This window comes from Thermobia domestica, chromosome 5, assembly GCF_964235325.1.
Source record: "Thermobia domestica chromosome 5, izTheDome1.hap1.1, whole genome shotgun sequence".
Taxonomy (NCBI): domain Eukaryota; kingdom Metazoa; phylum Arthropoda; class Insecta; order Zygentoma; family Lepismatidae; genus Thermobia; species Thermobia domestica.
The window spans coordinates 202,797,340-202,820,273 of record NC_137458.1 but is presented as its reverse complement, the minus strand read 5'-3'; the positions used below and the strand labels follow the sequence as shown (position 1 = coordinate 202,820,273).

Sequence of the window (22,934 nt, the reverse complement as noted above, 5' to 3'; positions counted from 1 at the left end):
CATTGGGAGGTGGGCACATTTGAGGCTTATTCTAGAGAAGGGAGATGAAACTCATATTACGGTAGGTGAATCTGATGAACTGTTGTAGAGTATATTATATATTAGGCGATGTAGATGAAGTAGTAGTACATATCAGTATTACAAATCACTGCCGTGAACACATTCTGAAATCTGAATACATGCATATTTATAATTGGTATGTTTCTAATTAGGCACCCACGAAGGTCCACGTTAAAATTGTTTTATAGTAATATAATAATATAAATAATAATTTCCCCAAAACTATGGAGAAAGAATATCAATTATGTATGACGCAACAATACTCTGAGCAAAATGATGATAATCTCAATTAAGGACGCCGATTTCTTGGGGGGGGGGGGGGAATTCATAAAAATGCATAAAACAATACACATAACAAGAGAAAATACATATAAAAACACATATTCATAATAATACAGGGATCCACGTGAGCTTTTGGGGGGGAAGGCTCCGACTTCCCAGGATCGGCTCCCTTGATCTCAATAACATTAATTGAATTCTTTTCTTTGCTTACGAAGCATCCTCTCTCAAAAGAAAAATTGGGACACGCGGAAATACGTAGCACCAAACCATGGTTCGAACGAGCAGAAAAGAGAAAACAAGCAAATTATGTTGGCTACAAAATCCGAATGAAATAACGCCACAAAATTTCATAGGCATCAGGCGGGAAACTTCCAAAACTTTTAGAACAAAGAAACGCGATTTTTTGAAAGCTAAAATTTAGGAACTTGAAGATAATAGTAAAAATAAAAACATTCTGGATAAATGGATCAACGAATTTAAGAAAGGCTATCAACCTCGTGCTTATATTAAAGAAAGCTGATGGAACAGTTCTCATTGATGCAGATAGCATTTTAAAAAGATGGAAAGATTTCTTTAACGATTTGCTTAACACGCAGCAAAAACTAATGTGCATGGAGAAAGGGAGATACACACCGCAGAACCATATATTCGAGAACCCAACCGAATAGAAGTAGAAATCGCTATAAAGAAATTAAAGAAACACAAATATCCTGGTGTAAACGAAATTCCGGCTGAGTTAATTTTAGCTGGAGGCGGAAAATTGTGGAACAAGATACACAAACTCATTCTCCTTATCTACAACAAGGAAGAATTGCTGCAAGAGTGGAAAGAAACATTGTTCCAATCCACAAGAAAGCCGACAAAACTGACTTATCGAGGCATCTCTCTTCTGTCAACATCCTATAAAATCCTTTCAAACATTCTATTAGCAAGATTGACCCCATATGCAGATGAAATTATTGGAGATTATCAGTGTGGATTTAGACGAAATCGATCAATTACCGACCAAATATTTACTATTCGCCAAATACTCGAAAAGAAGTGGGAATACAATACCCCGGTACATAAACTATTTATTGATTTTAGAAAGGCTTACGACTCGGTTAGGAGAGAAACATCGTACAACGTTCTTACAGAATTTGGAATACCGAAAAAGCTAATTAGATCAATTAACGCATTTTAAAATGAATCCCAAAGTAAAGTCCGGGTAGGAAAATTTTTGTCCACGAGCTTTCACGTCGAGAATGGCCTGAAACAAAGAGATGCGTTGTCGCCATTATTATTTAATTTTGTGCTGGGATACGCTATAAGGAAAATCAAAGATAGCAACCAGAGTCTAGAATTGAACGGTATTCACCAAGTTAGGGCATTTGCTGTTGATGTAAATTTAATAGGGGATGACAGGAGAATAATAGAAAGAAATGCAGAGGTCTTATTAAACGCTTGCAGGGGCATTGGTTTAGAAGCAAATGCAGAAAAAACTAAATATATAGAAGTGCGTCGGGACCGTAATACGATAAATTATGGATGCGTTAAAATATTAAATAATTCTTTTGATAAAGTGGATACTTTCAAATATCTAGGATCAATATTAACAGGCGAAAATCATATTCACGAAGAAATTAAATGTCGACTAAAATATGGGAATTCGTGTTACTATTCGGTTCAAATCTCATGTCGTCGCAAATTCTGTCGAGGAATTTGAAGCCTAAAATACATAAAACGATAATCATACCTGTTGTTCTGTATGGTTGCGAAACATGGTCGCTTACTCTAAAGGAAGAACATAGACTTAAAGTATTTGAGAACAAGATCGTGAGACGATTATTCGGACCCAAGATGAACGGGAATGGGGAATGGCGGAAACTTCATAACGAGGAACTACATAGTTTATACGGTTTACCAAACATTGTTATGGTCATCAAGTCTAGGAGGCTTAGGTGGCAGGTCATGTAGCCAGGATGGAAGAAAGTAGGATCGCTTTCAAAGTGTTAGCGGTAAGACCAATCGGAAAACGACCATTAGGAAGACCTAGGCGCAGATGGGAAGACAATATTAAGATGGATCTCGCAAAAATAGGAATACAAAGTAGAAGCTGGATCGAGTTGGCTAAGGATAGAAGCTAGTGTAGAGCTTTTGTGAACGCGGCATTAAACCTCCGGGTTCCATAGGCTATAGAGTTAGCTTACGAAGCATGAGTAGATGCCTAGGCTGATACTACAAATAGATTAAATTCCGATTTACTGAAAAGATGGGTTCTCCTGACATTGGATAGTCTGTATATTCTTCGTGTGCTAGGGCCTAGGGGAGAAAAGGAGAGAAGATTTCATATCAGGTTACGTCACGCACAGTCGCACGCCTTCATTTTATTTAAAATGAAAAAGCCAAGAGAAACAAACTTCATCTCACTTTCCTTTGTGGCAATCGGACAAATCATCACACTTTTCTGCAAAAAGCACTTTTCAAATCGGATTATTGGGAGAGCCTCCAGTTCCAATGTTGGGGGGGACATGTATCCCCATTTCCCCGCAATTTGTGCCCGTACCTACAGCTGAGACAACTTTTCAGCATGAGGAGAGGGGTATATTCTCCTCTCGCATCACAGGCGTGCGCAACGTGGGTGCCATGGGTGCCTTGGCACCCCCATTAGACAAACTTTTTTTTTTAAATGTAGAATTATTACAAACTGAGATGAGATTACGTGTTAATTATTTCCCGTCTGCTGTGTGCCATGCTTCGCCGACGCAGCGTCGGATGCAATGATGCTATCTTTTCTTAGGGGAAAAGGGGGAGGATGACATTCCATATGGTGGTACTTTAGATCTGGCACCCATATTCCCAGTGTCCTGCGCACGCTAGTGTCTGGCATTTATTGCAATTTGTGCCCAAGTAATGGAAGTGGAATTAATACATATTGATGAGACTACTAAACTCACTACAGCACGAAGTTCAGTTTGAAATACTACAGATTACGATTCTTTTTTAAAAATGGAAAAGCCAAGAGAAATCAATCATCTTACATCTTACATCTTTGTGGCAGTCGGACACAAATCAAGCTTATCCCAAAAAGCACTTTTTAAGTCAGATTATTGGGGGGGACTGTCCCCCCCAGGTCCAACATTGTGGGGGACATGTCCCCCTCGTCCCCCCCGGGATTTGCGCCAGTGGACGTCACATTTCTAAAGAAAGTAATAAGATACAAATCGCATAATTAACGCTAGCAACATTATCATGTAATCCACCATAAGGGAAAACAATTATACAGAATATAATAAAATCTCACGGGTTCATATTGATGAGCTGTTGGCATACATAAAGTATTATAAATATAAAATTTTGTTAAAAGAAAAAGTATTACGAACTTTTAGAATAATCCTAATTATATTTATTACGCGCACCCTTTACAATGTCCATAATTAATAACTACAAAATTACGGAACAATGCTAAGCTTGTAGCCATATCTGTGCCGAAAATAACACTACCCTTGTAGCCATATGTATGACAGTAATTTTCAATATGAAAGAATTTCAGATAGGCGGACATGCATTTTTGCTTCTTCTTCTTATTATTTAAATCCATATCAGTATTCATCATACACATAATAGTAGCTCTTTAACATACATTTTACCTAATAGCTCTTTTTCTTCATTATTTTTAAAATTTTAAACAATATAATCAAGTCTTTAAAAATACATACAACAACTTCGTTTAATCTATGATTGCAATCCGGAAACTAACACATCATTTCTTAGCCGGTGTTGTTTAGAAAATAAAATGGCGATCATTATAGCATTGAGAAAGATGCGACGTCACATTATTTCAGTACATCAACGGTATTACTGGTTAACGTCAGGGTTTGCCCAAGTGGGCCCAGCCCGAAAAAACCCACCGTTTTTTTTCGGGTTGGACCCACCTGAAAAAACCCATCTTAAAACCCACCTGGGTTTTTGACTTTTTTGTTAGTGTATTATTGGTACAACTAAGGTGATCACATTGAAAGTTACTTTTATCAGATTTTAAACTTTCTTTGGGGGAATTATAAGCTTTCATGTTAAGATGTTAAGATAGACAACAATATTCAACATAAGACCTTTATAAAGCTCTAAATACACTGAATGAATGAATAAATAAATAAATAAAAAACCTCACCTTAGCTTGAGATAATTGTAGAACAAATTAATGTGCGGATTATGCTTATAGCCTATTTGAAATAAAGTAAGCGATTGTATATTTTAGAAAACACTTTCCGTGAATAGTGTGTTTCCTGACTCGGCGCCGCCGAGGGACGTTATCCCTCATACGTTGACGGGTTTTAGGTCATAGGTGCCGGTACTAACAGTAAATATGTAAATACATTAGTAAAACTATTAGTATTATTTCTTACCTTTGATGGTAACAAAAGTATTCAGTAAAATTTGGTTTTCCAACAACAGTAAGTTCAGTCATTTGTTGCTAGCCTTCAAATAAGCATTTTGTAGAATAAACTCTAGCAATAACGTAAAAATTCTTGTCAAAATTAAGAAGCTTAATGCTCGGAGCTCCGAAGACTACGTAACGCTTACTATTTCAAGTGCTGCATTCAAACTTCAGTATTAATGGAAGTTTCGATGTACAGTAAAGAAAGCTGCATTTTCAGGGAAAACCCGTCGTGAAAGAAGTGTTCGGGAAATTCCCGCAATTGAACCCACAAAGCATCGAAAGTGAATACTTCAACAATAAACCTATTTATTTTACGCTGGAGGATATTTCATTTCATTTTAGACATTTTGAAACATTTATTTATAAAATATGAATTTATAGGCCTATCTTTGTTAATTGTTTTAAATTAATTTTCGGAAAAGAACGGTCTTGCAACAAGTGCTCGGGTAATTCCCGTAATTGAATGCACAAAGCATCGAAAGTGAACTTCAACAATAAGATCATTTATTTTACGTTGAAAAATATTTAAGACATTTTGATGAATTATGTGTTTGTTTTAAATTAATATAGCTATTTGGTATTCATATTTGGCGAACGTCACTAAGGCTCCTAGGATGACTCGATCTACATTTGTTAGTTTGTCTGACTTTACCACACAGTGTTCAACTTTCGGTCTTTTAAATTTTCAGGATACAAACCAGAGACATTCTAAATTTTCTGTTTAGATTTTGGCAGCATACTAACGTAAAATTACAAAATGGCGCGCCTTTTTTTTTTTAAAAAAATAGCTGATATCCACTGGCGAAAATCCCGGGGGATTGGAGGGGACATATCCCCTACAATCTTGGAACTGTCCCCCTCAATAATCCGATTGGAAATATGTCTTTTAGGAAGAAATGTGATGATTTGTGTCCAACTGTCACAAAGGAAAGTGAGATGAAATTGATACCTCCCAGAATAAGCCTCATATCTGACCGCCTCCCAATGTTGAAGACAACTCTGCTCCCCTACCCATGTTGTCCCGGAGTCCCACACAGGGGACATAAAATATGACGATATTATTATTGCTTTACAACTTTAAAATCAGACTGGCAACATTGAAAACTGTTTACAGGGAATGATCATATTTGGATCATCCCTTGTAAACAGTTTTCAATGTTGCCGGTCGGATTTTAAAGTTGTAAAGCAATAATAACGTCGTCATATCTTATGTCCCCTGTGGAGGACGCCGAGACCGACATGGTAATCCTCCTCAGCATTGTTTTTCGCCTTCATAAATATTTTGTACATCGCATACATATATATACTGTTACCTGTCCCTCCAATGTTGAAGACAAATTTACGCCGCTGCTCGCTACAAAGCGCAATTTTAAGTCTTTCAAGTTGAAATTTTCAAAGTAGAAGCACGATAGACTAAATTAGCTGTATATATTTTGGCGGCATAAAATTTCAAAATGGCGTCTATTTTTTCAAAATAGCGGGTATCCATGCTACAAGGTGCAATTTTCGGACTTTTTAAGTTGATATTTTGAGGGTAGAAGCACAAGACATTCTATATTTGCTGTATAGATTTTTTCGGCGATCCAATATAAAATTTCAAAATGGCCGCATTTTTTTCAAAACAGCAGTGAATACAAAGTTGTTGCAAGTTGTGACAATGACACTCATGAAATGTAAATCATATTTTAACATTTTTACCCCAAAGAGATTGAAATATTTAAAAACCGAAAAAACCCACATGGGCCCAAGTGGGTTGGGTTTTTTGAAAAATACCCGGTTTTTTTCAAACCCTGGTTAACGTGCCTTACAAAGTGATGCTTCACAATCTCTAAATATTTTCTTTTCAAGACTGATTCACAAACAAATAAATGTATACTCTTCTTACATAACCTATGGCGTCCTAATACATCATTCTCGTATAACGCGAGGTCTGGGGAAACTCCCCACTTGCTCCATTCACAGTACGGCTCTTCCTATAGAAATTACATTCTTTCAGGATCTGTAAAACACTATCCAGAGATATAAGTAATTTAATATTTGACACCAGCTCTTTCAAAGGATGACCCGTGAAGAACCGCAAACAAATTAATTTGATGCAACCTAGAAATTAAGCAGGTTCGTTGTTAGTGTATTAGATCTTTCTGTGGGGCTCCTAGGCGGCGTATCAGGAATATCGGCGTCCTTGGCAACCACGCTTAGATTTTGTCACTGGGCAAAACTCAGAAAATATGTATATCTATTGTAGGGTACGGGTTCGTCTGGTTTACATTTTGAAAATAAGTAAAAGTGAACAGTAGTTAAAATTCAGAAATGCTTTGTGTCAAAAATATATATTATATAAATAATTTATATTATTATAAATAATATATATATAAATAATATATATAAATAATTTATATAAATATATATATAATTTACCGAGCGAAGTAGCTCAAGTGGTAGAGCGTTGGCTTTGCATTCGGGAGGTCGCGGGTTCGATTCCCGCTGCCGTCCCTCCTGACTGAGGTTTTCCAGGGTTTTTCTCAGTCCTACCAGGCAAATGCCGGGATGGTACCTACTAAACAGGCCCTGGCCGATACCTTCCCAAATCCTTTCCATTGTTGTTGTTAGATATCCAGTGTAAAATGGCCCCGGAGCTGCATCTGGTGATTGTTAAATAAATAAATATATATATACTTATCAGTGTAATTACTACTAGACATCATTAAATAATTCGCGGTGTCTATTGACACTTGTCAAGGTGCACCAGGCAACAGCGAAACAAAGTTCACGAACAAACTGAAATAAGGCAGCAGCTACGACTATGGCATTCAAACGTGAAAACTTAAAAATGACGAAAAATCAGATTACTAATTGAATATTTTCCCACATGGAATAAATTTACACACACACACACACACACACACACGTACTCAACAATGATATATATATTGTTATGTGTTTGTTTTGGTTGCTGTGTTTTGTGTACACTTTCTTTCGTGAAATCGTGTTTGAGACCACTTCTTTACTCTCCACCCAGTATGTCAAACTTGGTACTGAGTCCAACTCCCTTTAAGCCTCAGTATCGGGACGTCTTAGGCTTTACTGGTTCGAAGATGATGAGAAAGTGCACTAAAAGTCTCAATAATGGGGGGGGGGAGACTTGTATCTCAGAGGTAGAACTCGTACTGGAAATCGAAACCCAGGTAACTCATGAAGACTGTGGACTGAATCCGGATACAGATGGATAGCATGGCCAAATTAAAGAGCCCATTTCCATCAATAATACAAAGAATTTTACATTTCGGAAATATGGGAGTACAAGCTTAAAGTGTTACCACATGACTTGTATGGGCACAACCCCTACATTACAAAACTGGGTCCTAGAAGGTTATCACGCTAAGCCGCGATTTATTGAAAATAGTAATTTTGATAATTTGTACTTGCAACTTGCCTTGGGAATAGGGGGAGCGGTAAACTCCGAAGGGGGAACTTGGTCTCATTTTGAAGTCGCAACTTAATCTCAAATTCTAACAAGTCTCGAAGTGCTCGTCCCATATCAAGGGAACTTAGAAAAAAAATCACATATCTGATCTTATAACGAGCGTCCGGAGCAAAGGTTGAAGTACACTAGAAGAAAGCCGGAGTAGAACAACCTGAGCTCGGCTAGGGGCCTCGCTTATAAAGCGACTTCGTCCCACGCATTTTCTGCTAGTTTTGACGTAGCTCGAGAGCTTGCGTCACGAGCCTTGACGAGCTTGGAGAAGATTTTCACGCGCATGCCCAATAGTGGCCAAGACTTCTAGTTTTCTATGATTTTTCCCATCACGTCGGGGCGGAAGTATCTACTTTAAATTTACTAACACATCTTTGTTTCACGTTCAGCTCCCAATATATAATGTATTTATGTACTTATTGCTTGCGTGATGTTCAATAAATTAACAGTAGCGACCCAGCACTGTGATTTGGGCAAATCAAAGCTAGGGTCATGCCACTATTATATGCGTGTGGGTTGGCGTCAATGAGACATCAGATTGTTTATACAATCAATGCCTCGATTGACTGCGTTCTCCCTTTCTCTCTTTCTTTTCTACACACACAAATAGAAAAAGCGCGGGCGTCTCACCCCATAATTTGAGTCCGGCTTAGGACTTAGACGCTTGACTGTGTAACAATATATATATATGGTATGACAAATCACTCCTTTGGGTAGTGTACACGTGTCATTGCTACTTGTTTTATAATTATGGTCATACTGACTTTGACGGGCAAGCACGCAATTACTTCTTCGATTCATATATAGTAAGAATATATCACTTGAAGGAGTCTTTTGTACGGTGTGATATTTTCTCAATATTGTAGCCGGATTTCTACCACTTCTGCTTGTAGTAGAGGGATTAGAGTAAAGACGGAATATAATCTTGGAATACTTAATTGAAAGCAGAGAGGCACTTATTGCTATCAATACTGTTTTTACGCTAAAGCGATCAACGTTAAAATCGAAAGTAGTCGATACTCTATCACGGGAAACTGCTTCTCGGTATCTATTACGTTTTTGTTGTTGATGTTGTTGTATGACGAGTAACGTCAAAAGCGAAAGTGGTTTATATCAGAAACTCCCGTTTTGCGTAGGGAATTCAGACAGAAAAAATAAATATTCTTAGAACGCAAAATCTATTTTTAAACAATTGCTTCTCGCTATCTCTTATTAATTTTGGTCTGTATAAATCAATACTGAAACCGACAGATATAGTGGACTTCTACTGTTTCTGGCTTTAGTAAAAAGTAAATGATATAGATGAAACGTATTCTTTGTATGCTTAATCGATAGCAGAAAACCGCTTCTCCATATGCATGTTACCGTTTTTGGTCTATAGTGATGAACGTAAAAGCCAGTAATTGTTTATTCTTATTACCGGTTTCATTATTGCTTAGGTAATCAAACTCGATTCCAAACTTTGACTCACTACTTACTGAACAAATTTGGTGGTGACGTATCAAATAATCCTTAAGATGCTTTCGTTTTGCGGACGACGGACACACCGAGAGGGTAAAGGTCAATCTACTTAACAAGATTTGTTCCTAATTGTAATACTTTCGCCTACTAAATAAAAGCTGTTCCCTATTTATATCCTGAAGATTCAAAAACATTCACAAGGGGGTAGGAGTTAACCGTGTCTGGGATGAGAAGTCTCTTCGTCGCGGGAGCACACAATTTTGGCACGGTAAAATTCCTTGCATTCCCACGTCAATACACACACTAGGAAGAATAAATGCTTTAACCCATTTTAGTAACAATTTAGTAGCATCTATGTAAACTTTACAAAAAAAGCTCGAATTATTCATTTTCTTGGTGTCTGTGAAAGCCTCGGATACAGAAGGTAATAAGTTAGCAACTTAGACTTAATCCTAAAATCAGAAACTTAAACTAAGAGGAGCAGAAACGTTTACTTAAAAAAGATAAAATACCCGAATCACGTTCAAAAGCTTTGAATTCCAATAGAAAGAAAAAAACTAAACACGCACGACTATTGAAACACACTGTAAACCTTTCTTTCAGTTGTATTGACACAGATTTACCTCTTTGTCTTTTCACGATTTTCTTTGTGTTAAAATGCGTGTTTTTATTATTATAATAATTATTATTATTAAAAAATTTTTTTGCATTTACCAAGTACTATTTTACTCTGAAACTAACATTACATTAAGTAATGATAAAGAATCCGAATATTTCAAACAGTAAACAAGAAGGTGTGTTGTGAAGACTTCACTGCTCTTTTTACCTTACAATTTCCCCTCCTATAACCTCGAGCACGTTGTTGCCAAACTTACAATTTTAAGGGACTTAGAACAATTCAGGCACGCAATTGTATATTGGAGAAGTGTACAACAGTGTTGAAGCATGAAATACGAAGTGTACTGTTTACCACGTAGTATCCATAAAGAAAACATGATAAAGTGAAGTGCCATGTGAAGGCAGCGTACAAAGTAATACGCAAAGTTGTGTCACACGATAGCCATGTGTTTCTACGCCATATGAACTGTTTTTTCACTATCTTTGTTCATGTGTATATCCAGCGTTGCTGATATCCTTCCTCTTATGTACGTACTCGGCGGGAGGCTCCATGCTGCGTCCCGATGCTTACTCGGTTGCATAGCATTAATGTCTCTTAGTAGCCACTTAGCACAAGTTGGTTTGTATCTTTAAGTTGGACTGTTTTATGCATTGCCCTGTCTCAGAGCGATAAGGAAACAAGTCATTAATTATGTTGAAACATTCTTTTCGTTATCCCTCACTATAACAGTTTGGAACACTGAACAGTTGAAAGGTACTGCTTTTGCGTAGTAGTATAATATAGACGTATACTTAGTGAAGAGTATAGAACACAAGAAATTAAGGGTGGCCCCGAAATGCAAAATTTACAAAATCAGACAAAATGTCATCGTGGGCGTAATAAAGGTTATCTGTATAGGTTAATTAATAAAGAAGAAAACTGGTGTTAAATTCTGGACTATATGAGTTCGCGGATTGATGAGATATGAAGTAAACAGGGAGTAGACCATAATGACAGTGTTTCAAACCCACTATGTTATTAACTAACGTACGATGTGTACGCTGCTGTAATCGAGGAAAGTACTGTACACAAATGTAGAACGGAAACTAGTTTCGGTAAAAGGAAAGTTGCATCTGAGATAAATGCAGTGAAATGGGGTAAAATTTAGGGTGATACCCGTTATGGGGATAGAAATTTGTAAAATCCACATAACGAGTTTTGTATCTGATTTTTCATTAGGACTGTAACAGAAATATAACATATCGGGATGCCACACATTCAATGTATAATAAGATAGAAGTACGAAAAATAAAGTGTACTCTATATCACATAATACTCTATAAAAAGAACATGACCACAGGAAGTGTTACGTCAAGGCATTCTACTGTGATAATATAATGTGTCGCAAAGCCTTGCGACACATAATGCATATCTTTTATGGCGTATGAAATGTTTTCCATTATCCTCAATTATACGTGTTACCACCGTCGCTAACGCGGCTGCTCCCTACGGACGCACGCTCTCAACGCCGCTCGAACCCCCTACTGTGGTCCTGCCTCGACTCGGTTAGATAGCATTCGTGCCTTTTAATGGGGACCTAGCACAAGTTGATTCATGTTTAATGCACTATAATTCTTAAGCTACATATCCATACAATCTCTTTTTACTCAGCCTCCTGAAGTCATCTGCACCTATTAATGAAATTCCTCCATTAAGAAGCACTCACTAAGGTACCAAGAATAGATGTGATGCTGTAAGAAATTCATTTTTCATGAATGTAAGTATTCCTCTATTGAATGGTTAGCACGCAGAAAAAAAAAAAAATTGTATGCATTTTGTAGCTTTTAATGTCCTAGGGACATGTATTTGATAGGGAACTGACCCCCAAACGCCCCTGAAACCAGTGCTTAAAGTGACATCAGATGAGGTGAAGGTATGGAACAAATATGACCATTTAGAGCAGTAATTTTGACATAACCCTAAAGAGCATCTCCACTCCTGACACTTTTGCACCATTTTTGACGTTAAAATCTATTGGAAGAGAGAGCACTAATATGCAAATGTTTTACTCCCCAGTATTATCAGCCTAGTATTCAATGAATATAGTTTTCCGTTGTATTCCATTGTATTCCACTAGTATTTAATAATTCTTTCCAATCTCATTTCCATTTTCAAAAGCTTTTTCTGGTCTCGTCTCGTGATCAACACTAGTTTTCTTATAATTGTGAACACATGTCCAGACAATGTGTAAAGAATAATTTTGAATTTTAAAAGAAAGTCCTGTCAATGCTAGGGGTAGATCCAGGTTAAACATGTTAGGCGAGTGGTAAGATAATAAGAATTTGAGGGGGTAGAATTGCTCTCCGAAATCTTATTAAAAAAAAAAAAAAAAAAAAATCTGTCATTGAATGGAGTGATAGGGAATTGTTATTTACTTTCGAAGCAGCAGCAACGAAATATTTGTTAGTACAAACATATTTGTTGACTCAATGCTAACATCGTATTTATTTCCATGTGTAAACTCTGTTGTCTTCTGCACGCAAATTACAATTTAAATCAGTTATTTTTACTGGTATGCCATACCAGCCGCTTTTCGAACTTTCGGATGCATAACCGGCTCATATCGCCTCACTTTAAGCACTGCCTGAAACACACAACAAGGAAGGAGATATCATTTACGAATTGTTAGTAGCAGTTTCGAAGCTATATTCGCCATCGCAGTTAGAAGGTACGGATTCATTGTTTCAGTAATTTCTTAGTGCGTAGTTTGCAACACTTAACAGTTCGAAAGTACTAATTTCGAGCAGTATTACTGTATAAATTCATACTGATCTAGAAAAGAGCAAAAATAGCACGAAAATAAGAAATATTTGTGATTAACAGTGAATAGGGAGAGCCTGAAATGAAACACGGGTAACCGTAAGTAAGGTAAGGTAGGCCTATTAAAAGTAAGTACAGATAAATAGAAATACAACGTTGGAAACAGGTTTATGTGGATCTTATCCGGAACCGCTATCCGCGGCAGTTTAGCCGAAATTAACAAATATTTGTGAAATATAATTACAACTGAAGTAGTGAAATGAAATATGAGTAATTGTAAATAAGGTATATTAATATACCCAAACGTAATAAAGAAAATAATGTTTAAAACAACTTTATGTTCCTACAACCATCAATGGACCGTCAGCCACAAAAAAGCAAGGGTTAAGTGCCATATCGCCGGACCAATTTTAGGAAATTTACCGGGTCAATTGGAGAATTTATTTAAGCTTGTGTGAAAGAATGAGTACAAGGGAGATAAAGGGAATAGTAAAAGTTAAGAAAGTGGTTGTATTTGTTGATTGTTTTTGATGTTGTAAGCGGCACTATGTGGAGGCGGATGGAATATTTCGCGGAGAGGTACACTTGGTTTACTATACGGATCCAGAAATTGTAAAATGTACAGAAAAAATTGGCAAGTCTTTAATTTGCCCGTTTCATGTCGAGAACAGAACCCAACCAACCCCTGCCGGGCTTCTAACCCGTTCCTACTACTACTATTACTACTCTTACTCGGGTGATTCCACGAAAAAGGGAAATTTTCACTTGGAAAATTTTTGTTCCGTTGATGGTCGCCTATTTCGATAAAAATATCACATGCACTTACTACTACTAAGTACATGTTAATTAGGTGTTCAGCAGAGCTGAATCGTTATTGGTGTAGTAAATAAAAAATAATAAACTTTTCAGCACCCACGGAGTTGAGACCACAGGTCACGGAGTTGAGATTAGTTAACACGGAGTTGAAAATTGCTGTGGAGTTGAGGAATGTGATACATCTGGGTGATAAGTTTTGGTTTATAAGTGATTAAGCTTATAATTTACACAAAAATTGAAATAATTTTCCAATAGTTTTTGTAAGTTAGAATTATTCTCCTTATGTTGAATAAAATTCTAACAAACTAGATGACACGTAATTTGTTATACAAAATACTCCAGAAAATACTGCAAACATATGAAAATATATCTAATGAAGGTTCCAAAATTGAGTACATATTATATATATATATATATGAATATGTGACGTAAATAAGAAAAAAAGAAATACACATACACTTATCGAATATTGAAAAATTATTGCGCTTTCAATATGTTGACTATCATATGGAGAGGACAAACTTTTTACATAAGCTTACGAAACAGACGAAGTAGTCACTAAACCTGTCTATTGTCTACTTCATTTGTTTTCTGAGCTTATGTAAACCGTTTGTCTTCTCTGTGTGATCAAGTCCACACGTCGAAAGTGCAATACTTTTTCAACATTTGGTAAGTGTATTTGTACCGTATATTTGGTATATATACAAGGTGTTTCAAAACAATACACACATCGTTTGGGAGCTGATTTCTGACACCAAGATAAGACGAAAAGTATAGACAACTGGGTGCACAAATGCTTCCTTTCGGAGTTATAGGCTGCCGAAAACATGAAAAAAAAAAAAAAAAAAAAATGAACTTTAAAGGTCCATAGCTCCTGCCGTAGTCGGGTCACGACTTCACTTAGGAACTAATATGTGCACTATCCAAAAATATGTTTCAGAATCCTGAGGTACTCACGAAGCAATTTTTATAGAGGGAGTTTGGTTACGGACGTATAATCTGAAGTACTCACCAACTACTTCTATAAAAGTTGTTGTGGAAGTACCGCAAGATTCTGAAACATGGATATTTGGATAGCGCACATACTAATTCCTAAGTGAAGTCTGACCCGACTACGGTAGGTCCCATAGTTTTATGCTATGGACCTTCACCTTCAAAGTTATTTTTTTTTCATGTTTTCGGCAGCCTATAACTGCGAAAGGAAGCATTTGTGCACCCAGATTGGTCTATACTTTTTATCTTATCTTGGTGTTAGGAATCACCTCCCAAACGTTGTCGGTATTGTTTGAAACGCCCTGTATAATGCACACTAAATGACAGTGTAAGGCACTCATCATTTTGTTTTCTTTGGATAATTCGATGTTCTTTGTTAAGTAGCCCTCATTTTCCACTCCAATGAAGGAAATGTCTTGAGGAAACAGGGAAGGGCTGTTCTAGTCTACACAGAATGACAACTGCCAACGCTTTTTAAACGTCAGGTTTAGTAGGCCAGGAGAAATTCCTCCCGATCCGCGTCATAAAATTGACTGTCCGCATATTGCCCTCAGACTCTTCGACAATCTCTGAAAAGAAAACAAGTAGTTGATCATAAGATTCAGACGTCAATAGGTTAAAAACAGATACCATCCATCTTGACTTGACTGAAGTTTTACCTCCGGCTACCTGACAGCCCCAAATCTGAACTTCCGCGAAACACTCCTTAAATGGGCTAGGACCCTCCAGCCGGTCTTTGAGTGTGAATGACACGTGGTCAGCGTGTCGGCTCCTACGACTGTTGCGATGGTCTGTGCGATCAGGTTTCAGTACATCTCTACTCAAATGAGTTTTTTAATTGCCTTACTGTGCGAAGTAAACACCATTAATTTTTGAGCTTCCACCGGGAAACAAACCCAGAACCACGCACGAAAGGCGAGCATACCAGTCACTAGACCATAAACGAGCTTTATTTCTATCAATATATTGAAAGAACAAATATTTGGAAGAGCATGAGCATAACAAACACTACAGGATTATCAACTCCGTGACTTGTCTCAACACCGTGGATTCCTTAGTTTTCAGATGGACATGGAGGTGAGAACCATGGAGTTGAGAAAATCGAATATAATTTATTTTTACCGGCCCACTTTTTAACCAGTACATGTGAGTAATTGTGTACGAATTTTCTACGTTAAGGCGTAGGTTCCTCAAGGGAAAGAAGGTATATACCATACAAATACATTCAGTAATAAATACCATGGTGTTGAGAATCAATTAATATACGCACCTGCTTTCCACACACAAAAATATTTTTCCTATAGCTTTTAACACATGCACACAACTTTTTCTGTTCTTCAGTCAAACATGTCTGCCTTGTCTTCTTGTGGGTGTTGCCAATGTGGACGACCATGCTATCTGTTGAGAGCAATGATAATTTTTTCTATTGCCATGGAGTTGAGACGAAATAGAGGTGACAGAAACGAAGCATATTCAAGCTTTGCAAAATAATCGTTATAAAGATTTACTTTCCACAAAACCGAAACATTGAAGTGTTCTCTTCCATTTAATTACCATTAAATGATGTTTGATTTGCGACTTCAGTTGTAATTTATTGATTAAAATCAGTCAACTGTAGTCTGTGACAGCCCACGGTGTTGAGAAATTGGGTAATAATTATTTTTTTACGTATGTTTCGTGTTATATTTGCAAACTGTTATACATGGCATACCTACTTTGTGACGGTTACTACCAAACAAAATAAAAATGAGGTGATTCTTTCTAGTAGTAGTTTGAAGAAATGCCCGTGACAGAAAATTTCCCTTTTTCGTGGAATCACCCACTCCTGCTTCTACTACTAATACTATGGATCCGTATTAAAGTGATACTGCACGCCTAATGTAACGTAATCTAACGTAACTTAATGTAATCCAATAAAATATAACCGAATGCAATACACTTTGGTGATTTCTTCCAGTTTTCAAAATGGACCGGCGACACGGCACAAATGCCAAAAGCAAATATTCAAGGAATGTATGATGGGCCCTTATTGTAAATGCACAACTTTCATTCCATATTTTTTCTTGGTATTTATACCGAAGTTGGTCATCCACTTGGTTTACGACAAAAAGTGGCTATTGGGGGGGATGGGTTAGGCTTTTAACCGACTTTCTGTGATGGTGTATTTAAATTCGGTTAGGTTAGGCTAATAGCATTTAATTAAGACAGTATTGCCGAGCGAGCGTCAGCGAAATAGAGATAAGGCGGGTTAGAGCCCCGCAGGGCACGTTGTTTTACGTCTACGTTAGTGTTGGCCCCCATTACTAAACAATTACACAAAAAGTATAATAACAGCTACGAAAATTTAAAAATAATCAATTTTTTCGACCGCTGTACGTGCAGTTTTATTATACGGGTTCACAGTATAAGTAGTAATAGGAGTAGGAGCAGGGGTAGCAGTAGTAGGAACAGGTTAGAAGCCCCGCAGGGGTTCGTTGGGTTCTGTTCTCATGAAATGGGTAAATTAAAGACTTGCCTAAATTTTTTCCATACATTTCACAATCTATGAATCCGTATAGTAAAACTGCACCTCGCGATAAAAGGGTATAATAGATGCAGGGGATTTATATATCTGGGTTGTCGGCATGTAAGGCCATTTAGCCCGTCATGTTTTGAGGGATGACGCCCCTCAGCGAGTTCACTATCCGGTGAAAGGGAAGGAAAAGAGCGGCCTGGGACCTATGTTAGGTACCACCCCGACATGTGCGTGGTGTGAATGAGGAAAACAAAGGAAAACCTCATTCAAAATGGCTGGCCTGAAATAGCGTTTTACACTTTTTTCGACCGTGTGCACCCACCGGGAAATGGTATAATAGAGCATGGTAGGGTAGAGTAGAGTAAGGTAGGGGTAAGTAGGGCAGGATAATATCGGTTTAGCTTAGGGTTAAGAAGTTTGTTAAAATTATTAGAGTGTAATTTCTCGTCTCTGCGTAAGGACCAACTACAACGTCTCTGTACACCTACAGCCATATTCAGAATACATATCCTCGTTATTTTCCCCACAATCTAACAATGCAGTAGCCTTACGGGTAATAGTATACATAAGAACCCTCTGATTTGCGTTTCTTCTGTGTTCTATTACCACTTCTACATGAAATACCATAAATTTTCTACATAGTGTAATAGTAAGAAGTATCCATGTGCACAAGACATGCGATATGCGTTAAAGTCCCTCCCCCCACACACATAGTCATAGGTAAAGTACAAGGGCACTACACATGCAGATATAAAGTACAGGTACGTTCTTTTTTATTTTCGTATCAGTCGATAAGTAAATAAAAGTCGCTTTGTTACCCCCTTTGTAAGTTTGTACATACTCAATGAATAACCCCTAAAAGTATGAGCGTCCTGCTCCTTCGGGAACTGATACAGCTTCATGTATACTATATCCTTTCTTATTTTCGTATCAGTCGATAAGTAAATAAGAGTCGCTTTGTTACCCCCTTTGTAAGTTTGTACACACTCAATGAATAATCCCTAAAAGTATGAGCGTCCTGCTCCTTCGGGAACTGATGCAGCTTCATGTATACTATATCCTGTCCTTACATATTATCAAGCACACAAACGAGCAAATTATCGATTTCTTCGCGGTGAATTTTCAAAATTTTGCTGGAAACACACTACCACCCTTGGAACTTAGCACTTTTTCTTGGCAAGTTATAAAGTCACCTTGTGAGTTGCATGATAAACGATACCTCCGAAGCAAAAGAAGTAAACACCTTCATTCCCAGTAGTAAACAAGTTCGCTTTATTCAAGATTGATTGTAGACGGTTCACTTTACTACCTAATTTCTTCACTAATACTCACCTTACGGGTAGGCACCAACATAAGTTAACCCTTTATGTGATATTCTTTCATTATAACAAAGTTACATATAATCTTCCCAAATCATGGGACCCCTATTGTACATTGGAACCATAGCCTATGAAACATTAATGTTTCGCAGAACGCGCTTCTTCTCTTGAATTTGAATTGTAAATACGCTTAGCAGTGATTTTTTAAAAGTATTTCTACTCAGATAATACAAAATTATCTCTTACATATATTCGAAAAGAAAACCTCCCATACCCAAATAAAAGGTAAAACCAGTAAATATTTATAATTCTCTTTTTCAAAATACTTCACCTTGTCGTACTCAAGTCAAATAAAACCAGAAAATTACGTTATCTCCTTTTCCTTGTCCGCTAAGCAAGAGTCATTGATGAACATTTAACCATGTACTTGCAGGAAGCAAGGTCATGAATCAAACAAGACCGAATCATGATTCTTTCCAAAAATTATCCGATTCTTCTGTTAACCATCCAATCAGTGATTTATCTCGAGTGTTCGAAATTCTGACCCCGTGCCATATTTCGTACCAGCCTTTGCAGTAACTGCGGAGAGTAACGCATAGCAAAATAAGAAAAAACCCATTATGAATGCTTTGACTATTATCGCAAGCTAAAAAGCAGCTTTTGCGTTGTGTTGACACAAACCATTACGCAATATTCCCTCTTACATATCGTTTTAGCTATGTTCCCTCTTACAAAGCGCAGTAACGCAAGTCATAGATTGCTTTTCAGTTTCAATAAAATATTTTTAGTTATATAAGCCCAGGTCCTTTGAGTTATAACGATTTCAAAAGTATGGATTTCTACTATTTTTTGGTTTGTTTTAATTTAACAGACTAGCGTGCGGAATAAATGAATAATATTTTTATATATATGTACGTACGTATAATACCTATGTTGTCAGATACGATATGTATGAACTCTGAATGATGCTCATAGTTGCCAACAAGTTGATATAAGAAGTAGCTAAATGGGAGATGAAATGACTCCAATTTTGGGTGAAAAGTCTCTAAAAAAAAAAAAAAAAAAAAAAAAATCCTGAAATTCCGTCTTTCTTTCTCTCGCTCTCTCTCATCAAGTGTGTGATCATATATATCAAATATGTTATTTATTTAAGGCATAATATATCTACGCTAGAAAAGCGTATAGGCAAAAACGTAAATCAATCATATATAACAAATAATAATTTCACTTTTAGTACAATTATATATATATATATATATATTTTTTTTTTTTACTTTATGGTTAATTTCACTTCAACGAAATCAAAAATGAGTTTAGAAATATGAACAAAAGTAAAAGTCTACACAGGAAAAACGTTATTTCCTATCCCCTTTTACTGAAGTTTCTACAGATAATCAGTTTGCTATCGGTAATGCATTATTTGTGCCTCTAAACGGAAGCTCTGCAAACTAAAAGGCATTAAGTTTGTAGTTGGTCCCCATTAGAAGGCAAGAGATACCGGCAATCAAAGCAGGAATAAGGAGATAAATGCTACGTACTTTGCCAGCTCCTCAACACTTGCGCTGATTCAAATAGGCAAAAGGGAAATAAACATATATCTGAACTATTCGAGCTAGTAGTGGGCCATTCCACGAGAAAGTGAGCCTGAACCCAAATTTTCGGAAACTGTCAAAATCATGCACTTTTACGTATATATGAAGTAAATAGAACGAAATTTATTTTTCACAAAGAAAAACTTATTTATACTTAGAATTCACGTAAAATTGTAAGTCTAAGTTGTGAATTTGTAACATGTCAGCTGCGAGGAATTATTCTTGTAATCGGCAACATTTTACGGTATATTGTGCATGTTTGGCTGATGTAACTTCGAGCTATTCAAGATGCTTCTTTTTGCTACAAGCTGCAGTTGAAAAAGTGTTTATAGGATAAAAATTGTTTATAATATAATCAAAGATATAAACGTCAACTTGAGTGTCCTGCCCGTGACAGAAAACTACCAAAAATTATTGTACTGAATAACTAAATTTGAGAACGTGGTTCGTACTTCGTAGAAGTAACAATTTGCACGTGTACTTCACACTTACCAAATTTCGGACTAATGCTAATAATGTATTTGGATTTATTTCAATTTGAAAACTTGTCCTGCCCGTGACAGTGGGCATGCCACTGGTGGGATAGTTTGTGTACATTGGTTATTCATGATAGAAAATAATTCCATGTGCACTAAATTAAAGTTTTCTAAGCATGAACATTATTTACTTAAATAGAGAATTATCTATTACTGTCAGTATGATGTTTTAACTTAAAATAAGTGTCATGTAAATATTATCATTAGCGTCACCTTTTTGTTCGTTTCAAATGAGAAGTGGATGGGATTGGAGTACGTACAAAAAGGCCAGTATGGAACTTTGTGAAACAAAAGAAAGTAATTGTAGAATGTGCTGTTGATTTCGTAGTAGCTTTAAGCTCTTCGTTTCAAAATATATCTGTTTTAGTACTAAAGTACGGGACAAGAATAAACGACCAAAAATGCCATTAGTTTTAATGGTATTTTTGGTCGTTTATTCTTGTCTCGTACTTTATCATCAACAGAAATTGAAACAAAAAAAAGACGCTTTGAATAAAAGACAGGAAAATGCTCTTGTCAATTGAATGTCTCCAATTAAAACAGTTTTTCCCTGTAATTTGAAAGCGAAAATTTGGTAGTTCGTCGAACTTTTAAATCAGAGCTTCATCCGTGTAGTCTTTAAATTTCTAACAGACTTTTATTCAGATTCTGAAAATGATGATTCCGAAAGCCATGAAGTTATCCTGAGGGACGACTTAGGTGTGCATGTTAACAAGGCTTGTGTTAGACCAGCTGTTGAAGATATAACACAAGGAACATTTTTGTTGGAATTTTTCTCTAGTGGACAGATAAAGAAAACATAGACATGCAACTATCGCACAAAGCCCAGTGGAAGAGGACGAAGAAGTCAAGGAAATTCGTATGAAGACCGTAAGCGATTGCGGTAAAAATTTTCAAGACTGTTGAAGATGTGTCTTACGTCATTTCGATCAAATAATACATGTGATACCAGCAGTGCCGTGCCGTGGGGGCAAGAGGCGAGCGGGGTGACGGCCCCGGGCGTCAAAGTAAGGGGGGGAAAAATTTAGGAGGAAAAAAATAGATATATATAAAATGGAAGGAAAAAAGTATTAAAAAGTGCTCAAAATCAAGGAAAAGCAGGGTTTATTTCTTGAAAAATTTCTTACGCGTCGCGCCAACCATGGTGACGCTTTGCGGCTGGTCTGTCGACTTCACTCATATTTACGGGGCGCCGTCGCGACGCGTCGTACACTCTCGCCCCGGGCGCTGATTTCCCACGGCACGGGCACTGGATACCAGCACCTATTTTATATACTGATAGACAGTGTTTTGTACGAATTTTTCTACAAGGTGGGTGTTAATGGGCAAATAAAACCATTTCCTAAAGTGTAGGTGGTGAGAAATAAGTGTACGACATATAATTTTTATGTGATAAAAGCGAGCCTCAAGTAAAGTAAATAGAATTATTTGTGTACAATGCTATAACAGAACAGCAGAAATTGACTTATTTTCGATTTTATTTCATTTTTGAAATTATTTTTATTGAGATTTTGTGTATTGATTCACACGGTGTCCTGCCCGTGACAACCATGTTACCTGCCCGTGACATAGTAAAGTTTAGTTTATTTATCAATATAAATATTTGCCAAATTTCTCTTATGTGAAGTTTGTTTAAAAATTTCATCATTTATACATTTCCGTTTAAATAAAAACATTTTGAGCTAAGAATTCACAGAGTTTTCTAACATTCACTTGGTGTGTCGAAAGTCACTTCTCTTTTTTGTTCCCGCCCGTGACAAACGTTTAGGGATTAATACTTTCTACTCTAAATGAAAAAAATACTGAAAGCATCGGCTACATATACTCCTAAGTCTGTACTCCTCATATATCATACAATTAGCAGAATTTATGTTGTACTTTTAAAAATATACAACTTTAAAGCATCAAAAATACAGTGTAAATGTCCTGCCCGTGATGATGGAATGGCCCTAGTACTTGTCTACAGAACTAGTTGTTTCGCAGTTCAAAATTCGCTAATTTGTAACTAAGTCGCCAAATTGTCATTGAAAAATCACCAAAAAGTCGC

General features: G+C 36.8%; 1 protein-coding gene across 3 annotated transcripts in view; it reads right to left on the bottom strand.

Moving 5' to 3' along the window:
* Nucleotides 1-19,260, bottom strand: part of LOC145686349 (uncharacterized) — a 73,188-nt gene extending 53,928 nt beyond the window's left edge. Inside the window, exon 1 of one of the 3 annotated variants that reach the window (XM_081759596.1) lies at nt 19,091-19,260. Coding sequence is in view for 2 of the 3 variants with exons in the window: in XM_081759594.1 (XP_081615720.1) it covers nt 18,660-18,689 (30 nt within the window). In the remaining variant the exon portion in view is untranslated. Of the gene's footprint in view, nt 1-18,659; nt 18,705-18,772; nt 18,940-19,090 lie in introns of those variants that run through there. The other 2 variants (XM_081759595.1, XM_081759594.1) reach the window with 2 other exon arrangements.
* Nucleotides 19,261-22,934: the final 3,674 nt, after the last annotated feature.